The 21,469-nt window shown below is 42.0% G+C and overlaps 3 protein-coding genes, 1 long non-coding RNA gene and 1 pseudogene across 7 annotated transcripts in view; 2 read left to right on the top strand and 3 right to left on the bottom strand.

Moving 5' to 3' along the window:
- Window positions 1-21,469, bottom strand: part of LOC115050324 (uncharacterized) — a 31,592-nt gene that overhangs the window by 2,229 nt on the left and 7,894 nt on the right. Inside the window, exons 3-4 of the mRNA XM_029513166.1 lie at window positions 1,604-1,723; window positions 18-1,493 (exon numbers count right to left, since the gene is read on the bottom strand). Of these exons, the coding sequence (XP_029369026.1) occupies window positions 18-1,493; window positions 1,604-1,723 (1,596 nt within the window). The remainder of the gene's footprint in view (window positions 1-17; window positions 1,494-1,603; window positions 1,724-21,469) is intronic.
- On the top strand, window positions 2,923-6,490 carry LOC115050328 (cis-aconitate decarboxylase-like). The gene is made up of 6 exons (XM_029513168.1): window positions 2,923-3,068; window positions 3,482-3,536; window positions 3,640-3,827; window positions 4,085-4,177; window positions 4,633-4,838; window positions 5,392-6,490. The coding sequence occupies exons 1-6, from the start codon at window positions 3,051-3,053 to the stop codon at window positions 6,317-6,319; spliced, it is 1,488 nt and encodes a 495-aa protein (XP_029369028.1). The 5' UTR covers window positions 2,923-3,050; the 3' UTR covers window positions 6,320-6,490.
- On the bottom strand, window positions 3,126-5,006 carry LOC115050335 (uncharacterized). Its single transcript, XR_003841197.1, has 3 exons — window positions 4,902-5,006; window positions 4,639-4,810; window positions 3,126-3,820 (listed from the first exon to the last, which is right to left on the bottom strand). It is a non-coding gene; the product is annotated as an uncharacterized LOC115050335 (long non-coding RNA).
- LOC115050334 (glutamine amidotransferase-like class 1 domain-containing protein 3A, mitochondrial) lies at window positions 12,711-15,121 on the bottom strand. 4 transcript variants are annotated; one of them, XM_029513175.1, is made up of 7 exons: window positions 14,818-15,121; window positions 14,298-14,381; window positions 13,973-14,095; window positions 13,746-13,804; window positions 13,501-13,605; window positions 13,204-13,405; window positions 12,711-13,095 (listed from the first exon to the last, which is right to left on the bottom strand). In XM_029513175.1, exons 3-7 carry the CDS (start codon window positions 14,005-14,007, stop codon window positions 12,903-12,905), a joined length of 594 nt encoding a protein of 197 aa, XP_029369035.1. In that variant the 5' UTR covers window positions 14,008-14,095; window positions 14,298-14,381; window positions 14,818-15,121; the 3' UTR covers window positions 12,711-12,902. The 4 variants fall into 4 exon arrangements, with proteins under 4 accessions (XP_029369035.1, XP_029369034.1, XP_029369033.1 ...); XM_029513174.1 differs by having other exon boundaries at window positions 14,298-15,121; XM_029513173.1 differs by having other exon boundaries at window positions 13,973-15,121.
- Window positions 15,456-19,471, top strand: LOC115050327 (uncharacterized; annotated as a pseudogene).

The following is a 21,469-nucleotide window of genomic DNA, read 5'->3' as shown; positions in this document are numbered from 1 at the left end:
CATCTGTAGCAACATACCAGCAAACCTAAACCAGGTCCAGGTTGCCCACACTGCTACATAGAAGGACGAGATGACGGATCCGAAACGTCCCCCTCCTGTAACCTGCAGGCGGCTGACATAGATCTGGATGATGGCTCCAGAGATTAGGACCCAAGGGACAGTCAGATGGAGGAAGGAAGGATTCGTGCTCGAGACTTGCGCATGGAGGGCTGAGAGAGCTGCAACCCCATTCATAAGGTAGAACAGCGCATCTGTAGTCGGAAGCGCCTCCTGGTCTCCCTGATTAGACCTGTTGCACTTGAAAGCTTTCTGCAGCTGCTCAGTGGAGATGGGCTGTGGCCCAACAGGGATGAGAGACTTCTCTGCTATCGTGTTGATGAGCGATGAGAAGGTAGCATACAGGGAGGCTGCAGTGAACACCGAACAAGCCACACCAAAGAAGATGTAGTAACCCTGGAGGGGGATCTGGGGGACTGTTGAGACGGTGAGCAACACGAAGAGCATGTTGTGGATCAGTTCCAGGACGTTCATGTTCAGGCTTCCCACACAGAGCACCAAGGCTGCCGCCACAAAGAACCAGTCCCCCACCATTGGTTCCCTCCCTGAGGCCACTGCGCTCTCCTCTGCAATCAGAACCGAGACCACAAACTCTTCCCAAGCCTTGATCAGCCAATACGCAGCATGAAGACCAAACTTGGTGGTGTAGTAGCAATCTTGGCGCAGATGGGCATAGTAGCTGGAGAACAACTGGGCAACTGAGACAATTGAAACCCACGCAACTCCCACACCGAAGGACTTCATATACCCAAAGCTGTAGAAAGCAAAGATAAATGGAGCAATGGTGTCAGAGAAGAAGCCCAAAGCCATGGGCTCAGCATATTTTGTGTTTTTCTTCTTCTCTTGGCCGATGCTTTGTGCACGTGCTGAGTTGGGGGTCCCCAGCAGCAGAACGTTAAAGAGAGGGGTACCAAAACCTTTGAGCGCAAGACGTTGAGTCAGTCCTTTGACAAGCAGTGCAGCCGAGCCGTAGATGGCAAAAAGAAGAATGAGCAACTCGAGAACCCCAGAGACCACCAGAGCCCAGGAGCCCACTATGACGGCCACTGCTTCAAAAATTAAGGTGGCCGTGATGGCCCCGAAAACAAAAGGCATGATGTAGTTGACTGTGGCAGAGCAGAAGGCGAAGAGGAAGGACAGAAGGATGAAAGGGACCAGACCAGCAATCGCCGACTCTTTTACAGACAGAAATAATTGGCAAGTGTCTGAGGTGGAATTCTGACATGTGCTGTTTGTCACGTTGATGGACAAGGACATGTTGTTCATTGTTCTTAGAGCACTGTCTGAGGCACCAAAGTAGATTCGAGTGGCTCCAAAACTGCTCCAAAGAGCTGCATAGCCAATGAAGGCGGTGCCACTTAGATGATCATATTTTCTGAAGGAAAGCAGTCCAGCCACCAGTTGGCACAAACCACCGATTAGGATAAGATGGACACCTGTGAAAACCATGAAATTGAAATTAGATGAGCAATATACACCAATACATATATATACACATATATATATACCTTATTTTTGCTTAAATTTAATTAAATTTTCTTTTTACCTGCAAGTATGTTTTCCACTCCAACTGGGGCAATGCCAGTATGTGCTGTACTGAAGTTCTGCAGAAGTACAAGGAAGGCACTGATCCCATTGGACAGCATCCCCAACACACCTGGTTCACCATAGAAACTGGCTGGAAACCCATCTACGGTTGCCATAGCTTCAACCTGCAGCTTTACTGAAACAATAAAACGTGACTAAGAAAACATGTCCATGTATATAAATAGTATACGTGCTCTGAACATTTAATATATATAAAACAGTCTTTAATACTGAATGCGCAGGTTGAGAACACTGTCTTAATCTAGTTTGATTTGTTGGTTCATTTTATTCATCGATTTCTGATCATTTCATTGTGTTGTCTGAATATAGTACAGGCCAAAGGTTTGGACACACCTTCTCATTCAAATTAATGCAAACTTTTGGCCTGTACTGTATAGAAAGCAATACTTCCTTCAAATTACATGCAGCAACAGAAAGGTCACTGTTCTGTGCGATATGAAAGACAAATGAATTGAAAATACTCACAAACCTTCAGTGTAAAATAAAGAAAAAAATTGCACCGCTGGCAAACTCTTAATTCAGTTATGATAAATAATGCACTTCATTTAATTTTAAGTCAAACTTGAGCATTCTTCTCCTTCAGACTCTTTCCTGTCTTATCGCACCAAAGATTTTCAGAGATCTAAAAGTCCCTGGCTCAGCCCAGAGTGTTGACTCACTGTTTCAACATGACAGCAGCAAAAGACACAGAAGGGCCACTTTATTCACCTTCCCTGCTCTAATGACTGGAAAACCAAAAGTGTCCACATAAGTAATATCTTTAACACACTAATGTTTACCCCAAAGACAAGCACACCATGTATTCAAACACAGTTTTTTTTTTGTTACCGTTTAAAACCCCTGCTAAATAATAACTTTAATTTGTAATATTTTTTGTGCATGTAGCATCTGAAGAGTTATATATAATAAAGTCAAGAAAAGGAAAATGTAAAAGAAATCTCACCTGGTGATGATGCATAGACAGATGAACTGCTGAGTTGTTAGCAAGCAGGGATGAAGGTTTGTGATAAATAAGACTTTCTCATGTGGAGGAGGAGTTCCTGAAAATTCCCCTACACTATCCTATAGCCTTGTTGCTTGGCAGGTGACATCACTGTCTTACATCTTTGACAATATGATACCACACCTCTCCCCCTCTTCTTAGTGCTGGTTATGACGACGGAGGTAATGATTACTTTGGAAATTCCTCTTTTAAATCTGATAATGTTTTAATATATACTCGTCCTTCCCTGTTCCTCCTTGCCTGGTTTCAGGATCCATTGTGAGAAGTGGCCTATATAAGGCAGGTGCCCTCTCAGTCCAAAAAAGCATCAGCACCTGTTGACTTCAAAAAGCTACTGCGTCAGTACAGAAGGAAGAAATAAGTGGGAGAAACAGCTGGAACAATGATGTCAACACTGCAGGTAAAGCTTTGAAGATATTTTTCAAATATATTTTATAACATTTGTAGTAATGTTTGTTGTGTGTTGTATGTACAGCTATATTCAGTGTAGTGGAAGAGTTAAGGTAAAAGTTTCACAGAACTCTTTTAGCTTTCAGGGATAATATAACTGGGTTCTGCCGAATATTCAGCATATGCTGCTCCACACCTGTTACAACACCACCTCTCCACAGCAGCTCTTTCAAAAGAGGCACAGACATGATTTAATTACATCTGAGTTAGACAAAGAAAAGGCTTGAACACATTGCACATGTCATCAGCCTGTAATAGATCTGAGGTGTTAAAAAGATTATTACGTATTCATACAATTTTTGCTCTCCTTAGTGGTTTAGGGTTGTCTGTAAAGATATTGCATTTCTTGTTTTTATCCCACAGAGAACCATAAGACCAATGTGGGCAGTCAGTTTAATGCATAAGTCTGCAGTGGATGGTAAATTTTTTATACTTCACCACACCACACAATCTTTACAACTATCCCTTTGTTCATTTTCACTTATCTGAACTTAACATTCCTTGCTCTGGCCCTTCTGCAGTTTTGAAGCGTCCGGTCCCTGAGGAGACAGTCACTGGCAGCTTTGGGAAGTTCATCAGTGAAATAAAACCCCAGCAACTGTCCTCTGTTGTCCTCCACCGCAGCAAAAGGATGGTTCTGGACAGCATCGGGGTCGGTCTGATTGGGAGTACAACGGACGTGTTTGAACTGGCCCTGCAGCACTGTCAGGTAAAGCAGAGACCGGAGGGAAATTAAATTGAGACAAAGTAGCTTTTATCTGTTATGAGGCAATAACACAGATAAATCAAATGTTAATCTTATAAAACCAAACTTCCTTAGTCAGAACAAATGCTGTGAAATAAGATTTATTTACTTTGATAAAGATCATATAATGTCCTCGTCTGTGTGATGGCTGTAAAGTACAGTATTAAAAATACCCCAGTGACAACTTGGCATGTTTACCTGTCCCTGTCTTTTCCCCTCAGGACATGTATGCAGCTGATGACATCAGCTCTGTATACGGACGTAAGAATGCCAAACTTTCCCCAACACTGGCAGCTTTTGTTAATGGAGTGGCAGTGAGTATAAATAACTGGAACAGTTGCTAGAGTTGCAGTAGTGTGGCTGAAATTTTCCTGTTGATTAAACAGGAACATTTCAGACACACTACTGCAACTCAACTTTGGCTTTTTGTTTTGTTTTTGTACTCAGCTATGGTGCAATCTGGGCAGCTGGTCAGAGGACAGAATTATGACAATCCTAAATATACCTTTCAAATTCAATTTCCATCATTATGTCTGCAAACATTGCTTTGGCCAGTGTTCCTAAAAACTCCACCCGAATGCATTGCTCAATTTTGCATCCTGCATTTGTTTCTGATGGTTGAAGCATGTCACAGCATTACAGGAGATTTTCTAATTATAAAAAACACTGTCCATGGAGAGCAGTTAGGGAGTGAATGTTGACCAAGAAATGTATTATCAAAGAAACTTTTATGTACAAGCATTTGATTATTAAAATCTTCTTCCTTCAGACTCACTCCATGGACTTTGATGATACATGGCACCCTGCCACTCATCCCTCAGGAGCAGTCCTTCCTGCTGTGTTAGCACTCGGTGACATGATGCCCACTAACAGAAAACCCAGTGGCTTGGACTTCCTGCTTGCTTTCAATGTCGGCATCGAGATCCAGGGACGTCTGATGAGGTTCTCTAATGAGGCCCACAACATCCCCAAGAGGTGAGAGAAAAGGTCCCATTGAAAATAGACATCCAAATTCATAGCAGCATGTGTTTTACTTACCTGAAGCGATCCAAGTTGAGGATTTTTTTATCTACGTTCCACTGATTCAGACATTCATATACTCTGCTGACATCTGTGGTGTTGTTGACAAGGAGGCTGGTGCAGTATACTGTTCAGTCCCTTAGTCTGGTCAATGAGCTGTGAAGGCGTTAGTGGCACAGCAGAGCCTCTGTGGGTCGCAGTTCCACAATTAGCCATGTGGAGGAGAATCGCACAGGACTTCGTTTGTTAAGCGCTCCCCTCAAGTCAAATGACGAGCCACATTATTTGCTTACTAAACAAGCACTGAAATGACAAAAATCACATCATTTCATGTCCCTAAAATATGCATTCTCAGCATGTGGAGAGGAGAGTCAGGCAAAAGAGAAGCTGTTTGTCCTAATAGACCCCTCGACTCTCGAGGAGTCTAAAGGAGCTCACAGCTCCTTTAGGCACAAAGCTGAATTGTTCCTAATAAACTTACCAAAGGCTCCTTTCTTTCTGTCACCAGGTTTCACCCTCCCACTGTAGTCGGGACAATGGGAAGTGCAGCTGCCTGTGCTCGCCTCTTGTCCTTGGATCACTCCCAGTGCAGTCATGCCTTAGCTATTGCTGCCTCTCTGTCTGGAGCTCCAATGGCTAATGCTGCCACTCAATCTAAACCGCTCCATATTGCCAATGCTGCACGCTTCGGGCTGGAGGCTGCTTTGCTGGCCTCACGAGGCCTCAAGGCAAGTCCTCAGGTCCTAGACACTGTCCCAGGAGTGGCCGGCTTCAATGCTTTTTATGAAGATTATGTGTCACGGCCTTTAGGGTCACCCAGTGATGACGGGCACATGTTCCTGCTGGAGGAGCAGGACATGGCTTTCAAGCGTTTCCCTGCCCATCTGGGGATGCACTGGGTGGCAGATGCTGCAGCCTCAGTCCATAAGCACCTTGTGGGCTTTGGCCACAGCACATTTTCCCCAGCTCAAATTCAGGACATCCAGCTCAGAGTCCCCAAATCAAAGTACATTAACAGGCCTTTCCCTGAGTCCGAGCATGAGGCCCGCCACTCCTTCCAATTCAATGCTTGCAGTGCTCTGTTGGATGGTGAGGTGACGGTGCAGTCCTTCACACCTGCTGCCATGAGCCGCCCGGAGCTGCTGGCTCTACTGAGCCGTGTTCACGTGGAGCATCCTGATGACAACCCAGCCAATTTCAACTGCATGTATGGCGAAGTCCAAGTGACACTTCTTGGAGGAGACATTCTGAGAGGACGCTGCGATACCTTCTACGGTCACTGGCGCAACCCACTGACCGATGACAGCCTGAGGAAGAAGTTCAGAAACAATGCCGGGATGGTGCTTTCTTCAGAAAAGATTGAGAGGGTGATCGATGTGGTGGACCAGTTGGACAGAATTGAAAATTGCTCCTCTCTTCTTTCAGAGCTACAATGAACAATCTGCATGACACATTTGTGCTCCATGCTGAAGAACATCCAAATTAAAACACCTTTTACATTTACTAAATGTGTTGTAAATGAGGCAGCTGCAGGCCATTTCAAAGCACTTATTTTTTCTTACACTGGTCTCATTTAATAGTGTTGTATGTGATCAAAACATCTATTGAGCCAGTTCAGAAACTATATATCTAATGTATATTGCAAAATTATTTTAGGTATTGTTTTATTCTATGAAGAAAAGGATATGTGGGCTATAAAATCTATTTACTTCACAAAAGGGTAATGATGGAAAGCTTGCATAGTCGCAAATAACCTTGTATATAGATTACTTAGCTTTATAACCTGTCGTCAGGGTAAACCTTTGAATGTCAACATTGTTGTTTCACATTAAAACATTTTATCACTTAAGTGTCATGTTGTGCAGTGTTTTTGTTTTCATAAATCTACTGAGTGCTTTCTTTGTATCACACAGAGAAGAATGTTTTGAGCACGTTTTAATCATTCTTTCTGGCTTATAAAAAAAGGCCCTCCTATATCGTCTCTTTAAGTGTTCAATGTTACTGTCAAGAAATCAACAAATGGTGAACCACATTAGAAAAACAATGGTTACTCACTGAGACTGAATCATTTCGTGGATGTCTATTTTTGTCCTCAGTTGAAATAAGTAGGCAAATTTGCAAAAATTTGAGTATGCAAAGTTAATACATCATTGCCCTGCACTGCTGAGTGTATTGGATACAAACAAAAATAAACTCCGTTTTTTGAAATGAAATAAGAGCTGTGGAAACAGTTAACCTCATTCATACCTCAAAAATCAAAGCATAATGTATAAGGCCAGATTTGTAAAAAGAACAAAGAACCTGGGCCCTTTTTTCAGCACATTTGGCACATACCCCATTTTGGCAGTCATTTGAATTGTTATCTCCATTTTCTATTTCCTGACGGTTAAATGAGGGAATTTCCAGGCATGGAACTCTGTGTGTAAGTCACATCTTATCTTAAGGTTCTTGTCTTAAACATCTGATACCACTGAGAAAATGGATATACAATGGCAGTAGAGTAGCTTGCATCCCTTTTGTATTGTGGGAGTGCGGCAGTGGGTGGAGAGCATAGCTGAATCCCCATTTTCCTTTTTATTGACTGTGCCATAATACAAAAGAAGTGGTTATGTTACAGCAGAACATCTCAGCTACAAAGGCTCTTTCCTCCTCATTTACCGGAACACAATTTCTTTAAGATAAAAGAAGCAGTTTTCAGTGCAGGAAAATCCTTCCAGTAGTTTCAGTGTTAATGCACCATTTCAACAATCTGTCATATCAATTATTTTTTCAATTTCCAGGTCTCAGGGGATGCTGGAGCTAATCTCAGCTCACACTGGGTGAGGGTGGGGTCACCCTCGACAGGTCACCAGTCCATCACAGAGCCAACGCACAGAGACAGATAGAGCAACAACCACTCACACTCACACTCAGACCTACGCACAGTTTAGAGTCAGCAGTTAACCCAAACATGATGTCTTTGGATGGTGGAAGGAAACCCACACAGGCACGGGGAGAACATGCCTTACCTTTGTACTCCTGAGGATTTTCTTTCTGTTGTTCTTTTTACTATATCAAGCAATAGCCTAAGTATGCATAAATAAACACAACTGATGGTCAACCACTGCAGCTGAGATTTCCATGTGATATTCATTTAACCTGTATGAACGAAGATCTTCACATATTTGCTCTGAACCTCAATGTTCTTGCAACCCAACCCAGTGCACTACAGTACTTTGGACTCCTGCGGGAATCTATCAGTAGCTTTTACCCAAGATGAATAATGTGATCAAATTGAATGTAAATGACTTAATTGGACAGCTTAAGTTATTTTTGCCTGCCTCAGCTGTGCTAGTTTTCCCAGCAAGTAGAATATCTGCTAATATGTAGTTCAGTCAGAAAACTCGTTTCAATACAATAAATGCAAACATATATTGTATACATTATAAAACTTTATTTATTTTACTTCTCTGTGGGTGCGAAGGCCCTATCACACCTTCTGGGCTCCATCTGCCCTTAAAGCAGTGACTGTGCATCTGTGAGGAAGAACATAAAAACCAGACTGACTCAGTGTTCTCCAGCTCACCCTGGACCTCTGAGCATCTGGCTCCCCCTGGTTGTGGTTGAATTGCTTTATTTTGTTTTTGCATGATTCAACAGTTTCGCAAACGTGGCTCTCAATACATTCCTCACCTTCACAACACACAGCTGATAATTTCACAACCAAGGAGATAAATTGCTGTCATCATCCACATGAAAATAATAATTTGATAAAAGCTTACTGTGAGGTCCAACTTATTTGTAATGGCCTGAAGTGGGCAAAGATTATTCTACTTTGGTGTCTTATGATTATTGTATAAAAACATGATATAAACTGTCATTAAATAAACTGAGGCCAGTGATGAACACTGTGGTCTCTCTGTAGATCAACCTTTGTATAAGATCTATGGGATATACAAAAGTAGCAGAGAACATTAATATTGTTTGGAGCCCAAATACTTTCATAATTTTGTAATGTCAAATTTTGAAAATAATCGCCATGGACAAAACATTTTAGTTAAGCATATGGTTTTGTGTGTTACTAATCCCATATTTAGCTGTAAGCCAAAAGCAAATGGAAATATATCATTTGGTTTTTAGTGTGTATGTGTCAATGGATAAGTCATCAAATTCCCACTAGTAGGATACGTAATTTTTCAGATGAACACACACCCAGAGTTCTTCTGTGATTGTCATCTTAATAATAATTGTGTGCGTGGATGTATAGCTGTTACGATGTGTTTAGGCCTGTAGGGTTCTTCATATTTTACATGCTGCTCACTGAACAGACTCCAGGCAATCACTATGTGTTCCTGTGAATGTTTCTTCTGACATGAATCATACTCCAAAGTGTTTAATAGGAAATGTAAGCGAGAAATGTAACCCATAAGATCACCTGCCAAGCATTACCTCCCTCAGGTCTGCGCCATCTCCTCGACTTGGTCAGCTGCTTTCTGCTCCCAAGCCGGCCTCCCTTTCTACCACCACATGATCTAAACACCCGTATACTCTCATGGCTGCCAAAATGTGTATATGAAAGTTTCTGCTTAGAATGCATTTTTCTGGTGAAAATCTTAATCTTACCATCAGACTTGATGTTGAATCAAGTATGACAAGTTGAGTATGACTTGGTTTTTTGCCTGCAGCTATGAGAGGTAAAGACAGTATGCAATTGCATTGACACACCCAAGTTCTACAGAAAAACGTGTGAGAATGGAACAACTGCAATAATACATATCAATGAATAATGCTAGTCTTCATATAATTTTTCATTAACATTTCAATGTTATGACTTTCTAACTGTGATTGTAAATTCTTTCTCCTCGTCATCCTCCTCTTCTTCTTTTCTTTTTTCCTTGTTATTATTATGATTATTACCAGAATATTAAACACACTATGGGGTCACACTGGACAGGTCACCAGTCCATCACAGGGCTATATTCATTATTGTTAGTGGTTTAATAATAACAGTAATCATTAGCAAAAAGAATAATTATTACAGTGATGACCATTTGATCATAACTGGGAAAATAGATCTTACAGAAATCCCAGACGAGTGGATGCAGGCTGATGAAGCTGTACTGTGGCCTCTGCTGGCTGGGGGGATGTTTGTGAGTCCATCTGTTTGCTAAAGAGCAGAAATACCAATATGCACATACAATTACACACATTGAGCATAAAACAATATGAATGACTTTTTCTTTTCTTTTCATGGTCCATGATGGATTCCTGGTCCATGCCAGTGATACTAACACGTCCCAGAGGAGACACTATGGGTTTCTGACCCATTATGTTCCCACATGTGCGAACTCCATACAGGTGAGACAAACACAGTTGTTCTTATATTCCACAAAAGAACATGAATACTGCATACAGGTGAGACAACCATGGGTACACATTGCTTCCTGCAGCTCAACAGGTTATAACTTAAAGTATCTAACTTGTGTAACCTGTTGATCCTGACCATCTTTCTCTTCCTGAGAGGATCCTGCCTGACCCAGAAAATTTCTTGTCACAATGTTGGTCTGTGGAACATTCAAGGGTTTCGCTGACAAGTAAAATATTGCCAGATGTGTTCTTCCTGCACCATCTTCCACATTTTAAAGCAAATTATTTCTATATGTTTCTATGTTCAACACATAGTAAAGACATATAATTCATTCAAATTTGACTTCATCCAAAGGTTTTTTACATTAAAAATTTCATGACAGATGATGAACATTGAGGCAAAAGACGCAGTTTTTATAAACTGAGAATCCTAACCGATACAATTCAGTTTTCAAGTGACGTCACACCATTGAGGGAACGCCCCCCTGGAGGGCAAAACACGCTACTTCCTCTGCCTGTCCTGCAGGCAGCTACTTTTTTTTTTTTTTTTTTTTTAACTAGTTTTGGCTAAACTTTGACCAAAACGCCGGATAGTTGCTGTGCAATTGGCTGCACAAATCGACAAGGAGACAAGCCTTGGTTGTGCTTTTACAGAATCCCATTTCCCCGGAACCTGCCATGCAGGTGCAGTGGCCAAATCTCACCAATCCAAGCTGTCAACTGTAGGAATGGTTTACCTGACATTAGGGAGGAAGAGCGTTTGGATCAGATTCACGTTATAAGGGACCGTGTCAACCTGACCAAAACATTAGCTAACGTTAGCTAACGTTAGCACTCACCTTTGCTTTGACAGTGGAGAGTTTCTTTTCCATCACTGTTGACCCATCCAGACTGAAAATCCGTACAGCTGTCCGTACTTTTGCTCTCATCCTGGCGGCAGTGTAAGAGGAGGGATTCTCCACCAGATACATGGAAACATCGCCAGCAGGGACTGAAATACGGCGGCGGGTACCGTGTATGGGTCGCAAGTGCCCAAACCGTAAAGTTTAATCTCATATCTTGTGTTTTCCTTTTTAGAGACATGATCTAAATATTCGTGTCTTGAAACTGTATGGAAATTGACGGGTTTGTGTCGTTGTTCTCTGGCATTTCCAGCGTTAGCCGCCATCTTGACCCGGTTTTTTTTTGCCCTCCAGGTGTCAGCGCGAGTCACGTGACTGAAAACTGCATTCCAGGGAACAGTTAAAAGGACTGCCTCAAACTCAACAAACACCTGCAGGTACCGTTCCTGAATCTTAAAAACTGAGAAATAGTCTCTCTCCCCATATATTATAATACATATATAGTATACTACAATAATTGAGGCATAATAAAGAATGTTCAGAATCTCTGAGAAGCCTATCTGAATTTCTGTCTTGGAGAGATATTATTTTGTAATATAACAAAATATTCTATCCATACATATCAACTTTAAATATATTAAAATTATAAGGAATCTTTGAGTAAACTGTGAATATAATTTAAGTAGGCTAGCTCATGGTTGGGGAGAGTGTCCTCTTTTTTGGAAATCAAAATATGGTCACCCTATTATAAATACAACCTGTAAGACAGTGTACCACAACATCCTCCTAGCTGTATATTGGGAAAAACCTTTCTTGGTTTGATTCCTACCCGCTGTCAGTGCATTTTGGCAAACAGAAATGTTGTTTTCTTATTTCCTTCCAAGAGAAATCTGGAGTGGTACTGGGACCCATCTTTGCAAAGAACTCAGCCTGACTTTCTAATTATTGCATGATTTTTGATATCACTGCAATGCTGGTGATCCTCAGCTATACTTGGGGTTGGTCCCAAGAGATGACCCCACTTTCTCTGTAAAGACCTCAGTCTGTCTCTCCAACATATTATTACTCAGATTTGAATAATGATATCCACATTTTGTTGGATATTGCAGCTGGTGTGATTTCATCAAAAGAGGGCTTCTAATGTTTTAATATTTAAATTTATTTGATATCATATTAAACAAAATAATTCTCCCTTGCAAACATAGATATCAAAATCACCAATCAATAAATGTTATAACTTTAAGAAACAAAAGAAATAAAATCAAAGACTATAACTAACAAAGGAGCAAGTGCATATGTGTTAGCGCAGTGCAGAGTTGAGCCTACAATCTAAAGACCTATGATCATTGATGTTTTAAATGTAAACCACTTAATGCAAAATTTGGTTACATGCTGCTTTGGTTTCCAATTTGTCTTGCCTCTCTGCACAAAGGCACTCCTGGCATACATGGATATATCAGCCACTTTAGAAATCTGCCAGCAGAATAAGCTTTTCATATTAGGTCCAAACAGAAAAACATGTCATGTGACAAGCCATTTCTACCATGTTTGTATTAGAGTTTATTTTGGTTCCATTTTAGTTCTTGTAAAACCAAAACAAACAAACAAACAAACAAAACAACAAACCAGAGTATAGTGCAGTACATTTGTTCACTGACTTTTATTAAACAATGACATTGGCAGTTTTACATCAGTGGAATGCTCAGTGAAGGTGAGTATCACCTAAATTTACATGATACCACAAATTTGTATTTAGTACATCTAAGATAGAATCAGAGAAATTTGGTTTTGAGGTCATTAAATACAAACCTCCTCCATGCAGTTAGGCTTTTTAAGCCAGTATCAGAGTCTCTTTAACTAAGACACCAATTCCATCAAAAATCTGATGAAAGGAGGCATTACACATGAAGGCACAGGTGGTGACCAGTTTGTTTTTGACATCCACATGAGCCTCTCCCACATCCTTGTTCACATGTTTGCAGCCCATCTCCTTCAGCACACCTGCTGTCTTAGCGTACGGGAACCTATAAAAACATCAGAGGGAAAAACGCAGCATTATTATTGTTATTATACTTGATTTTTTGTATGTATATATCCATAAATATCTGGTGACTACAAAGCATTTCTCTCACTTTTCGCACTCTTCGTCCTGTCCCACAGTAACCTCACAGCCAGGCAGCAGTTTGACAGCAAGGATGGGGGAGATGCAGCACATGCCCAGCGGCTTTCCAGCCTTGTGGAAAGCCTTGATGATCTTCTCCAGCTGAGGCAGGACGGTGCAGTCCTTATTTTTCACTGCCCAGTCACTCAGGTTCTTAGCCACACCAAAACCACCTGAAATAGAGAACACACAACATATTAAGAACACAAAAGGTGAAAAATAAAGTATAACTTATTCAAAAATAGTTTACTTAACAATGCGTTCTCACCGGGGATGATGACAGCATCAAATGCTGAAACATCCAACTTGGCCATATCAGCCACGTCACCCCTTGCAATACGGGCACTTTCCTGCAGGATGTTTCTTTTCTCCTCTGTAGAAACACAGAAACAACATGCAGTGCTATATCCTGCATCAAAACGTCATGTATACATCAACAATTTAAACAGATAACCTGTAGCTGAGGCTCTGCGTCGCCCACCACGCCTCCCCCTGGGCTTGCTGTGCCCTTGCCTTGTCCTCCTAGACTTTGATAGAGTCTCTTCCAGAGCATGCCCGTTTCCTCATCTGAGCTGCTTTCGAAGCGTTGATAAAGGTTTTGTCAAACTGATGTGGTTAAAGGTACAAGAAGCAAAAACAGGTGACAAATCAAAGCAAACCCCAACATCTACTGAATTGAGGGATTTATTCACTATCTGACCCTTACCAAAAAATCCCCATTTGTAGTTAAGTACACTTACGTTGGAAAACCTGCTCTCCAATGTTTTGCATACATATTTCACAACTGCAGAAGCACTACAGTCATGAAAGGTCTGCCTGTGGCCTCAGTTTCTTCATTTGTTTACTGAAGTCTTCTCTCACTGCTGATATAAGCATTGTCAGTGTCAGCATCATCTGGGCCAACATTTCTAGACATGCCACAGAGCATGATTGGATGTTAAATACTTAACTGCCTTGTTTGATAAAACGGTATAAAATCTTCAGCACTTATATTTCCACACACAGTCAATAAGGTATATTGTCACCCACATGTATAGTCAAGTAAAGTATGATGTAATTACAAACCCTGGCTTCAGCAAGAATGCGGTCACACTTCAGGTCAATACTGTGAGGATTCTGGGGGGTCAAGGGTGTATCTGTTGTCCATTGCTATACAGATACAGACAAAAAAAACAGACAAACTGATACAGACAAGCAGGCGGACTAACAAACAGTCCCACAGATAGCTACCAAGCTGAGAGAGATATATAGAGAAAAAGAGAGACAGATAGCAGATGGCTCTGAAAAGTGCCTTTGGGTTTATATGGATAGATGCAGGGTCAGTGTTCAGGAATGGAAACTAAAAAGAGAACAGAGACAAATATTTGTGTTGTAGGCTAGTTATAGTCTAACTGTGTTTCCATTTATACAGAAAGGCTTTAAAAAGTGTATGGAACTGCTTGAACCAAGATTGAACCATGAAGGCCAATTTATATAAACTATATGAAATATGAAATACGAATATAAGAAGATAAGATAAGATAAGATACGATTAGCTGATGATTAATATTAAATTAAAAGGTTCAGAAGTGAAATAAAATCTAACCCCTTCTGTGCGCCGTGGCATATGACTATCGTGCTTGCACGCACGGAATGAACTTCCAATTGAAATACATTAGTTTGAAAAACGTTCTGGCTAGCACGAAAAAACAAACAAACCGATGAAACAGATTAAAAACGCGACAGTTTCACGATGTCCCGTGACACTGGGTTGTCCTCTCCTCTTCACGCGCAGCCAGATGTTTTCCCTCCTTCAAAATCTCCATCAGAAGCCACAAAAACACAAGAGAAGAGCTGCAGTCATTCAGCATTTAGAGACCACATGGACAGGAAATGCAAACAAAAACAAAGGGAACGAGGAAGTAAACGCTGCACTACGAGGGATCGGGCGACAGTACTGTAGTTCTACAAAGTATTTCAGCCTGGAATCCCTTTTATTATTATTGTGTAGTTAAAAATATATTTCTGTACGAATCAAAATCCACAGAAAGTCTTGCAGATTTGGGAGGGATTGTAAAGTTCACATTTAACGTAATTAAAAGTTGCTATTTAGAAGCATAACATTAGTGAGGTCTTTTTCTACTCGTCTTTCAGTCTGATGGTTTGTCCGACCCGTCATCCTCCGGGAAGTCTCTTGCGTGATGACGTCACACGCAGCCGTATAAAGAGCAGCTGTGCGCTCAGAAGTTCAGTCCCACTATGGCGCACCTCAGTTCTCTACATTCCTCTGTGGGCGTACTGGGCATCTCTGCCGGTAAGCTGTTTCATATTTACTTGACTAACTCCAAGCATTAACAATCGTTAATCATAAAATCAAACTGAATTATTATGAAAACATACATTGTGCGTTATATACATGATACATGATACATGATATTTAAATTTAGGTTAATTCTACATTTAGGCAGGAAGTACAATCATATCTCCTTCTTCAGTAAGTTTTTAGAAATGACTTCTGTTAAAACCTTCAGGGTCTCCTGCTCTTGGTGAACGACTATGGCAGCTCTCCAGAAAATAACTTGATCCCCCAAACAGCTCTGGGATTCTGCTCCTCATCATTTCGGCCCTCTTAGCTTATGCAGGTTGGTTTTCATGAATATCAGAAACCCTATTTTTGCATTCTTGTGTAATAATGTAAATCCTCTTCCTGGTCCCTCTGTTCCCTCTCTGTCTCTCAGGTGTCCGTCGCAGTCTGTCCCACGCCCAGCTGTTTTCATCTGTGTGTCTGACTGTCTCTGCTCTGTGGTGTGGTTCAGGTCTAGTGTACATCCTGGTGGGGCAGGGAGTTGTTCAGCCCACAGAGCTGAGAGCCGCCCTGGTCCCCGGTCTGGCAGCGTTCACTTTAGCTCTGTTCATCATCGGCAGTGTTGCCCTCATTTTGAGGAAAGCAGTTCTGGCTTTCCTGGCTATTGGTATTAGTTTAGCGTGCGCCCATCAGATTGCAGGTCTGTCAGCTGGCGGTTTCGGTCAGTCTGCCACGGCGGCTAACTACCTCCTCGTCTCTCTGGTGGGCTTTTACTTTAGTGTTGGCCGTCTGCTGTCCGTTATCACTGACGGTAAACTTCAACCTCCAGGAACAGGCATTCAGAAAAAATCAGAGCTGCAGACAGAGCAGAATCAGGGATGCAGTGATGCGCTGTCAGTGGGTTTGGTGATGAACCTGTTGTCTGCCTCAGTGTTGGCCTGTCCCCTGTTAGGTGTCGTCCCCCAGCTCTTCACTGGTCATGTCCCCTGGCTGTGGACCGCTGGAGTCTTCCAGCTTGGCATGTGTGTTCTGTTTTACCGAGCGATGGACACACTAGCTGCCACTTTTTCTGGCTTCACTGCTCTGTTGAAATTTGCAGAAGGTTACAGTGCTCTGTTATCGTTTTACTCAATCCAGCCTTTCTCCCCGGTCCCCTTCCCGGTCGTCTTCTCTGTGCTTTTCTTCATCTTGGCTGTGTTCAGTTTTCAGAAGAGTTTGCTGGAGGGGCTCTACCAGTTCTTCTTTGTGGCCTACTGTATTGCCATTGCAGCTCAGCCTCAGGGTTTCTTCCAAGGCGGCACTCAGGGCGTACAGGCAGCAATCTTCATAGTCTCTGCGTTCATGCTTTTAATTGCCACATTCAATATGGTTTCCAGCACCATGATTCCCACAGGGCAGGGCCATTTCAAGGCTTTAGTAACGAAGATGCAGGGACTCGCCCTCAGAGCGCACGATAAAGAGTTTCATACTCCTCACCTGGGCTACTCCAAATATGCAGATGCAGAGGTTTTAGGCCATGCCTGCAATGTGTTGGCTGCTTTTGCTGTCACAGCCACAATTGGTGACAGAAATCCTCTTCATGGGTTTTGCCCTGGGTGGTGGTGGCTGGTGGGGCACTCCAGCTGCTCTGTGGCTCAGTGGCTTTCGCTCGGGGGAAAACATTTGAGAGCACAGTTTTCATTTTCTATGGCATGATGTGGACAATGTGGGGGCTGACACGATATGGCGGCTTGTACGGTGAAACGAGAAGCTTTCATTTGTCTGTGGGGATCATTAGCTTCATGCTGTTTAACGTTTTAGTGACAGCCGCGGCACTGTTTCTAAATGTCGCCTGGTTTGTCTACGCCTTCACTTTCCAACTGATCCTCATTAGCTTCCTACTGGATGCAGTCGGTGCTCTGCCTTTTGGTTATGACATCGGAGTCACCATAATCTTTGGGCTTGTCAGTTTTTATTTTTTCCTGAGCCACATTTTCAACAGCACCTTCCAGTCCCCTCAGATCCCCTTAGGGAACCCTTTAGTCAAGCTGAGTGGTGTTGGGGGAGGTGCACATGTTTGTCCACATGTGACAGCCCGCAAAGCCTCATCAGTCCAGCAGATAGCAGGTGAGATATCAAAGGCAACAGGGTCAGTTTCTAAAATATACATCTGTTTTTGTACTTTGATGTAAGAATATTTTATTTTCTGTTCTGCAGAAATCATGAAAAACGGCGGCATATGTGGAATGCCTACTGACACCGTCTATGTGCTGGTGGCAGCTTGCAATCGACCTGATGCAATAGTTAAAGCTTATAAGTGAGTTTTCACGAGCGGATCCTTATCCGTATTCACTGATGCTTTCGCTCTCATTACTCTCTGATTGTTTTGTTGGATTTCAGGGTGAAGAAGAAGGCGGAGGACAGACCCATGTCCATGTGGGTCTCCTCCATCAAGCAGCTGGAGCCGGTGCGTCACCTGCTGAGTCCTCTGCTGCTGGACTTCATGGAGGCTGCGTGGCCCTCCTCCATTAGCATGGTTATACCCAGAGGTGGGTGTGTGTTTGTGGATGTTTGTTCAAATGAAAATGTATGATTGTGTGTGTAGGAACCTCATGTGGGTCTAGCCTGAGCATCACATTAGTTCCTGCTCTCTCACAGGCCCATGGTTGGACTTCTACGGTTTGGGAGATGCTGCCAAACACATCGGGACCCCACAAAGCATAGCCATCAGAAACCCGGACTGTGCTGTGGCCACCCACCTGATTAGTCTGGTAAGTGCATGAGAAACACTTGAGGTTCTCGAGTGAAACTTGGGGCAGAGCTTGCAGGGAATGAAACTCCATCTTATCCCTGTAGGTGGGGCCCATTGCAGTAACGTCAGCCAACCCTACAGGCGAAGCAGACACAACTCACCACAACCAGGTTTATGCCAAACTATTAGACAAGGTGATGAGTTACTGATTTTATTTTATTCATTTTTTTCAAAGAGTACACAAGTTTTTACTCTTTTGCTGTAAGCTATCTGCATTTCATTTGGCTCGGTTAGGTGGAAGGCGTTCTGTGTGATGGCCCCTCCCCAGAAAATATTGCATCTACTGTGGTTGACTGTACTAAGATTGAAACAGGACACATTGGTTTCTTCAGAGTGGGGCTCATTCCGAAATCCAAGGTAATGTAGATATATTGTTGTGTTCTGTCTGAGTACACATTGTACTGCACACTCACTCTAATGCTGGCTGCTGTGAAGGTTCTTCAGATCTTTGAGGAGGTTCAAAGACGACACAGACACGGACAGACCAATCCAGTTTTTGAGCCCGATCTGCATCCAACAGAGACACAACCAGACCTAAGTTCAGACGAAGACAGCACAATAGAGTCACAAAGAGAGACTGAAAACTCAACACCACCCACAGCTTCACCTGAGCAAAGCCCAGTCCTGGGAGATCGGTCTTAGGAGCAATACAGAGAAGAGGATTCTGTCAGCGGTGTCATGAATGTTATATTGTAACCTGATGAACAGTATTGTCTCATCAGTTGTGATTGTTAAGCAAACTTTGCTAATGCACAAGTTCAGGTGCACAATCATTTGCTGTTGGAATGTATGTAGGAATTAATGTTTGTTATGTTAACTGATGTTAATATTGTAGCACCAAACAGCAAAAGTGCACTGTGTCAACTATTAGAGTACTGCATTAAAATACATCACATCAATACTCATAAAGTACACAAAAAATAAAATAAATAAATAAATAAATAAATAAAAATAAAAGACAGAGATAAGCTATATTAATGAGTTTAAATGATTAGTAAACAGGTTTACATACTAAGCTGTTTCAGCTGTTGTCATGAAATTGAGCTCATTGTCTCTTGAGCAATTATTTATTTCATATTTATATTGTTTTTTGTTATTTTTCTATGTCTGATTATGATTGAAAAAAGTGGCTAAAAGGTATTTTGTAATAAAATACGCCATTTTGAGACACATATGGATTATTCAGTTGTTCATTCATCTTCAACCACTTACCCGTTTCCGGGTCACGGGGTGCTGGAGCCAATCCCAGCTCACAGTGGGTGAGAGTCAGGTCCACCTTGGACAGGTCACCAGTCCATCACAGGGCCAACACACAGAGACAGACAGAGACCAACAACCACTCACGCTCACACAGACCTACAGACAGTTTGAATTCACCAGTTAACCTAAACATGATGTCTTTGGACTGTGAGAGGAAACATGTGCACAGAAAGGCCCCAGGCCATGAACCAAACCTGTGACCTTACTGTGGTGAAACAGCTCTAATCACTATGCCACCATGCTGCCCATATGAATTAATTCTGCATAATTTTATTTATATTGTTCTCACAGAAATCCAAACAAAAGTGCTTTGGGTTCATGTGATTTTTCAGAATATCTATGAATATGTTCAGTCTAGCTTTTTTCTATTACTTCAGGTGTCTGAGTATATGGGATTCATTTTAATCAAGACCATTTAATTTGAATGGTGACAACAAGGGAAAACACAGATGGCGGGTACTCATGAACTCAATATTTTGTCTTCTTTTGAAGAAATCAAGGAAATCATTCTTGACTGCACTAACTTGGAGTAAAAAGGTGTTTTTAGAGAGGTGATGAAGATGGAAGGAAATGGACGAAAGCCATTTATGCACTTACTTACATGGTTGTCCTTGATGGAGTTTTCAGATCCAAAAGGGAATGCACAGAATCTCTGTTAGTTATGCAGAAATAATGCCCCCTGACAACAGAGCAGACAGACAAGCTAGCTGCCATCAGGATACTGTGCGACAAGGGGGCACAGGCTTGATCCTGTTTTACAATAATAGCCAACCTGGAAATGATCTGATCAGCCATTCTCTTTTCATTTCTGAGAAAGGCACTTTTGTTCCTTGGTACTAATTGCGTTGAGGTGTGACTGGCATGCACTGAAACTCAGCATCATCCTATGTGAGTGTTGTCTCGTCATTTCTTCTTGTGTTTGGACATTCCTAAACTCTTAGCCGATGTAGAAACCAGCAGAGTCACCGTCCGTCCCCAAGATGGCCGTTTGTCTTGCGCCATTTGTTTCTGATTCTTTCGAAGCATTTGCTTGTGTCTTTTCTTCTACTTTTGCAATTCAGTTTGTTTCCCCGAAGAGTGACTTTGAGTTGAACCTTGTAACAATGCTCTGAAGCATTTGGGTTCAGAGTTTCCCGACTTGTAGCATTCCTTGTTCAGACTGTTTGTGACATTTTACATTGTAAAGTTTGAGTATTCCAGGAATGTTCACAAGAAATTTCCCGTACTATTGTGTCATTGATTGACATTTCCAATGATAAAGCAGGAAAGCTAAAATATAAAACCAACTCACCACATTTGCCTCCAGGTATTCTTTTCATCATCCAAACCCCCATTTATCATTACAGTAATTTCAAATTGTGTGCTTTGAAACGGATCCCATGTAGCAAAATTTATGTATTACCGTAATTTCCGGACTATAGAGCGCAGCTGAAAATAAGCCTCAGCAGCTAAACCTAAAGAGAAAAACAGTTTTGCACATATAGCCACCTAATTTTTCACGGAAGCACGGAGGCAAGACAGAACGCAGACAGCTTCCGGTTTTCTGTGCGACACTTCTGGTCCAGCACTCTTCACCACTGTGTAGCCATTAGGTAAATTGTGTCTACCACAGCTACAGAGAGATATTTGTGTGTTTGGTTTTTTTTTGTTAAGTAATGGCTTCAAGGACAACCCAGGTCTCTTGTGTAGTTAGGGGCTATAATAATAACTGGTATAAATGCAAAGTTTACCTAGAGGGGGAGTGTTTTGAACATCAGCCGCGTACAAGAGCTGATCTGATATGATCTGCATCCTCCACCGAGACGATAAATCCCTTTGCCTGTGGTTCATCTATGAACTCCAAGGTTTCTAACAGTGGAGCTGGAAGCCAAACTAATGCCATCCAGACTGATTAAATAGAGT

This window comes from Echeneis naucrates, chromosome 10 (genome assembly GCF_900963305.1).
Source record: "Echeneis naucrates chromosome 10, fEcheNa1.1, whole genome shotgun sequence".
NCBI lineage: Eukaryota > Metazoa > Chordata > Actinopteri > Carangiformes > Echeneidae > Echeneis > Echeneis naucrates.
The sequence above is the reverse complement of the archived record's forward strand: the minus strand, read 5'-3'. Positions and strand labels throughout refer to the sequence as shown.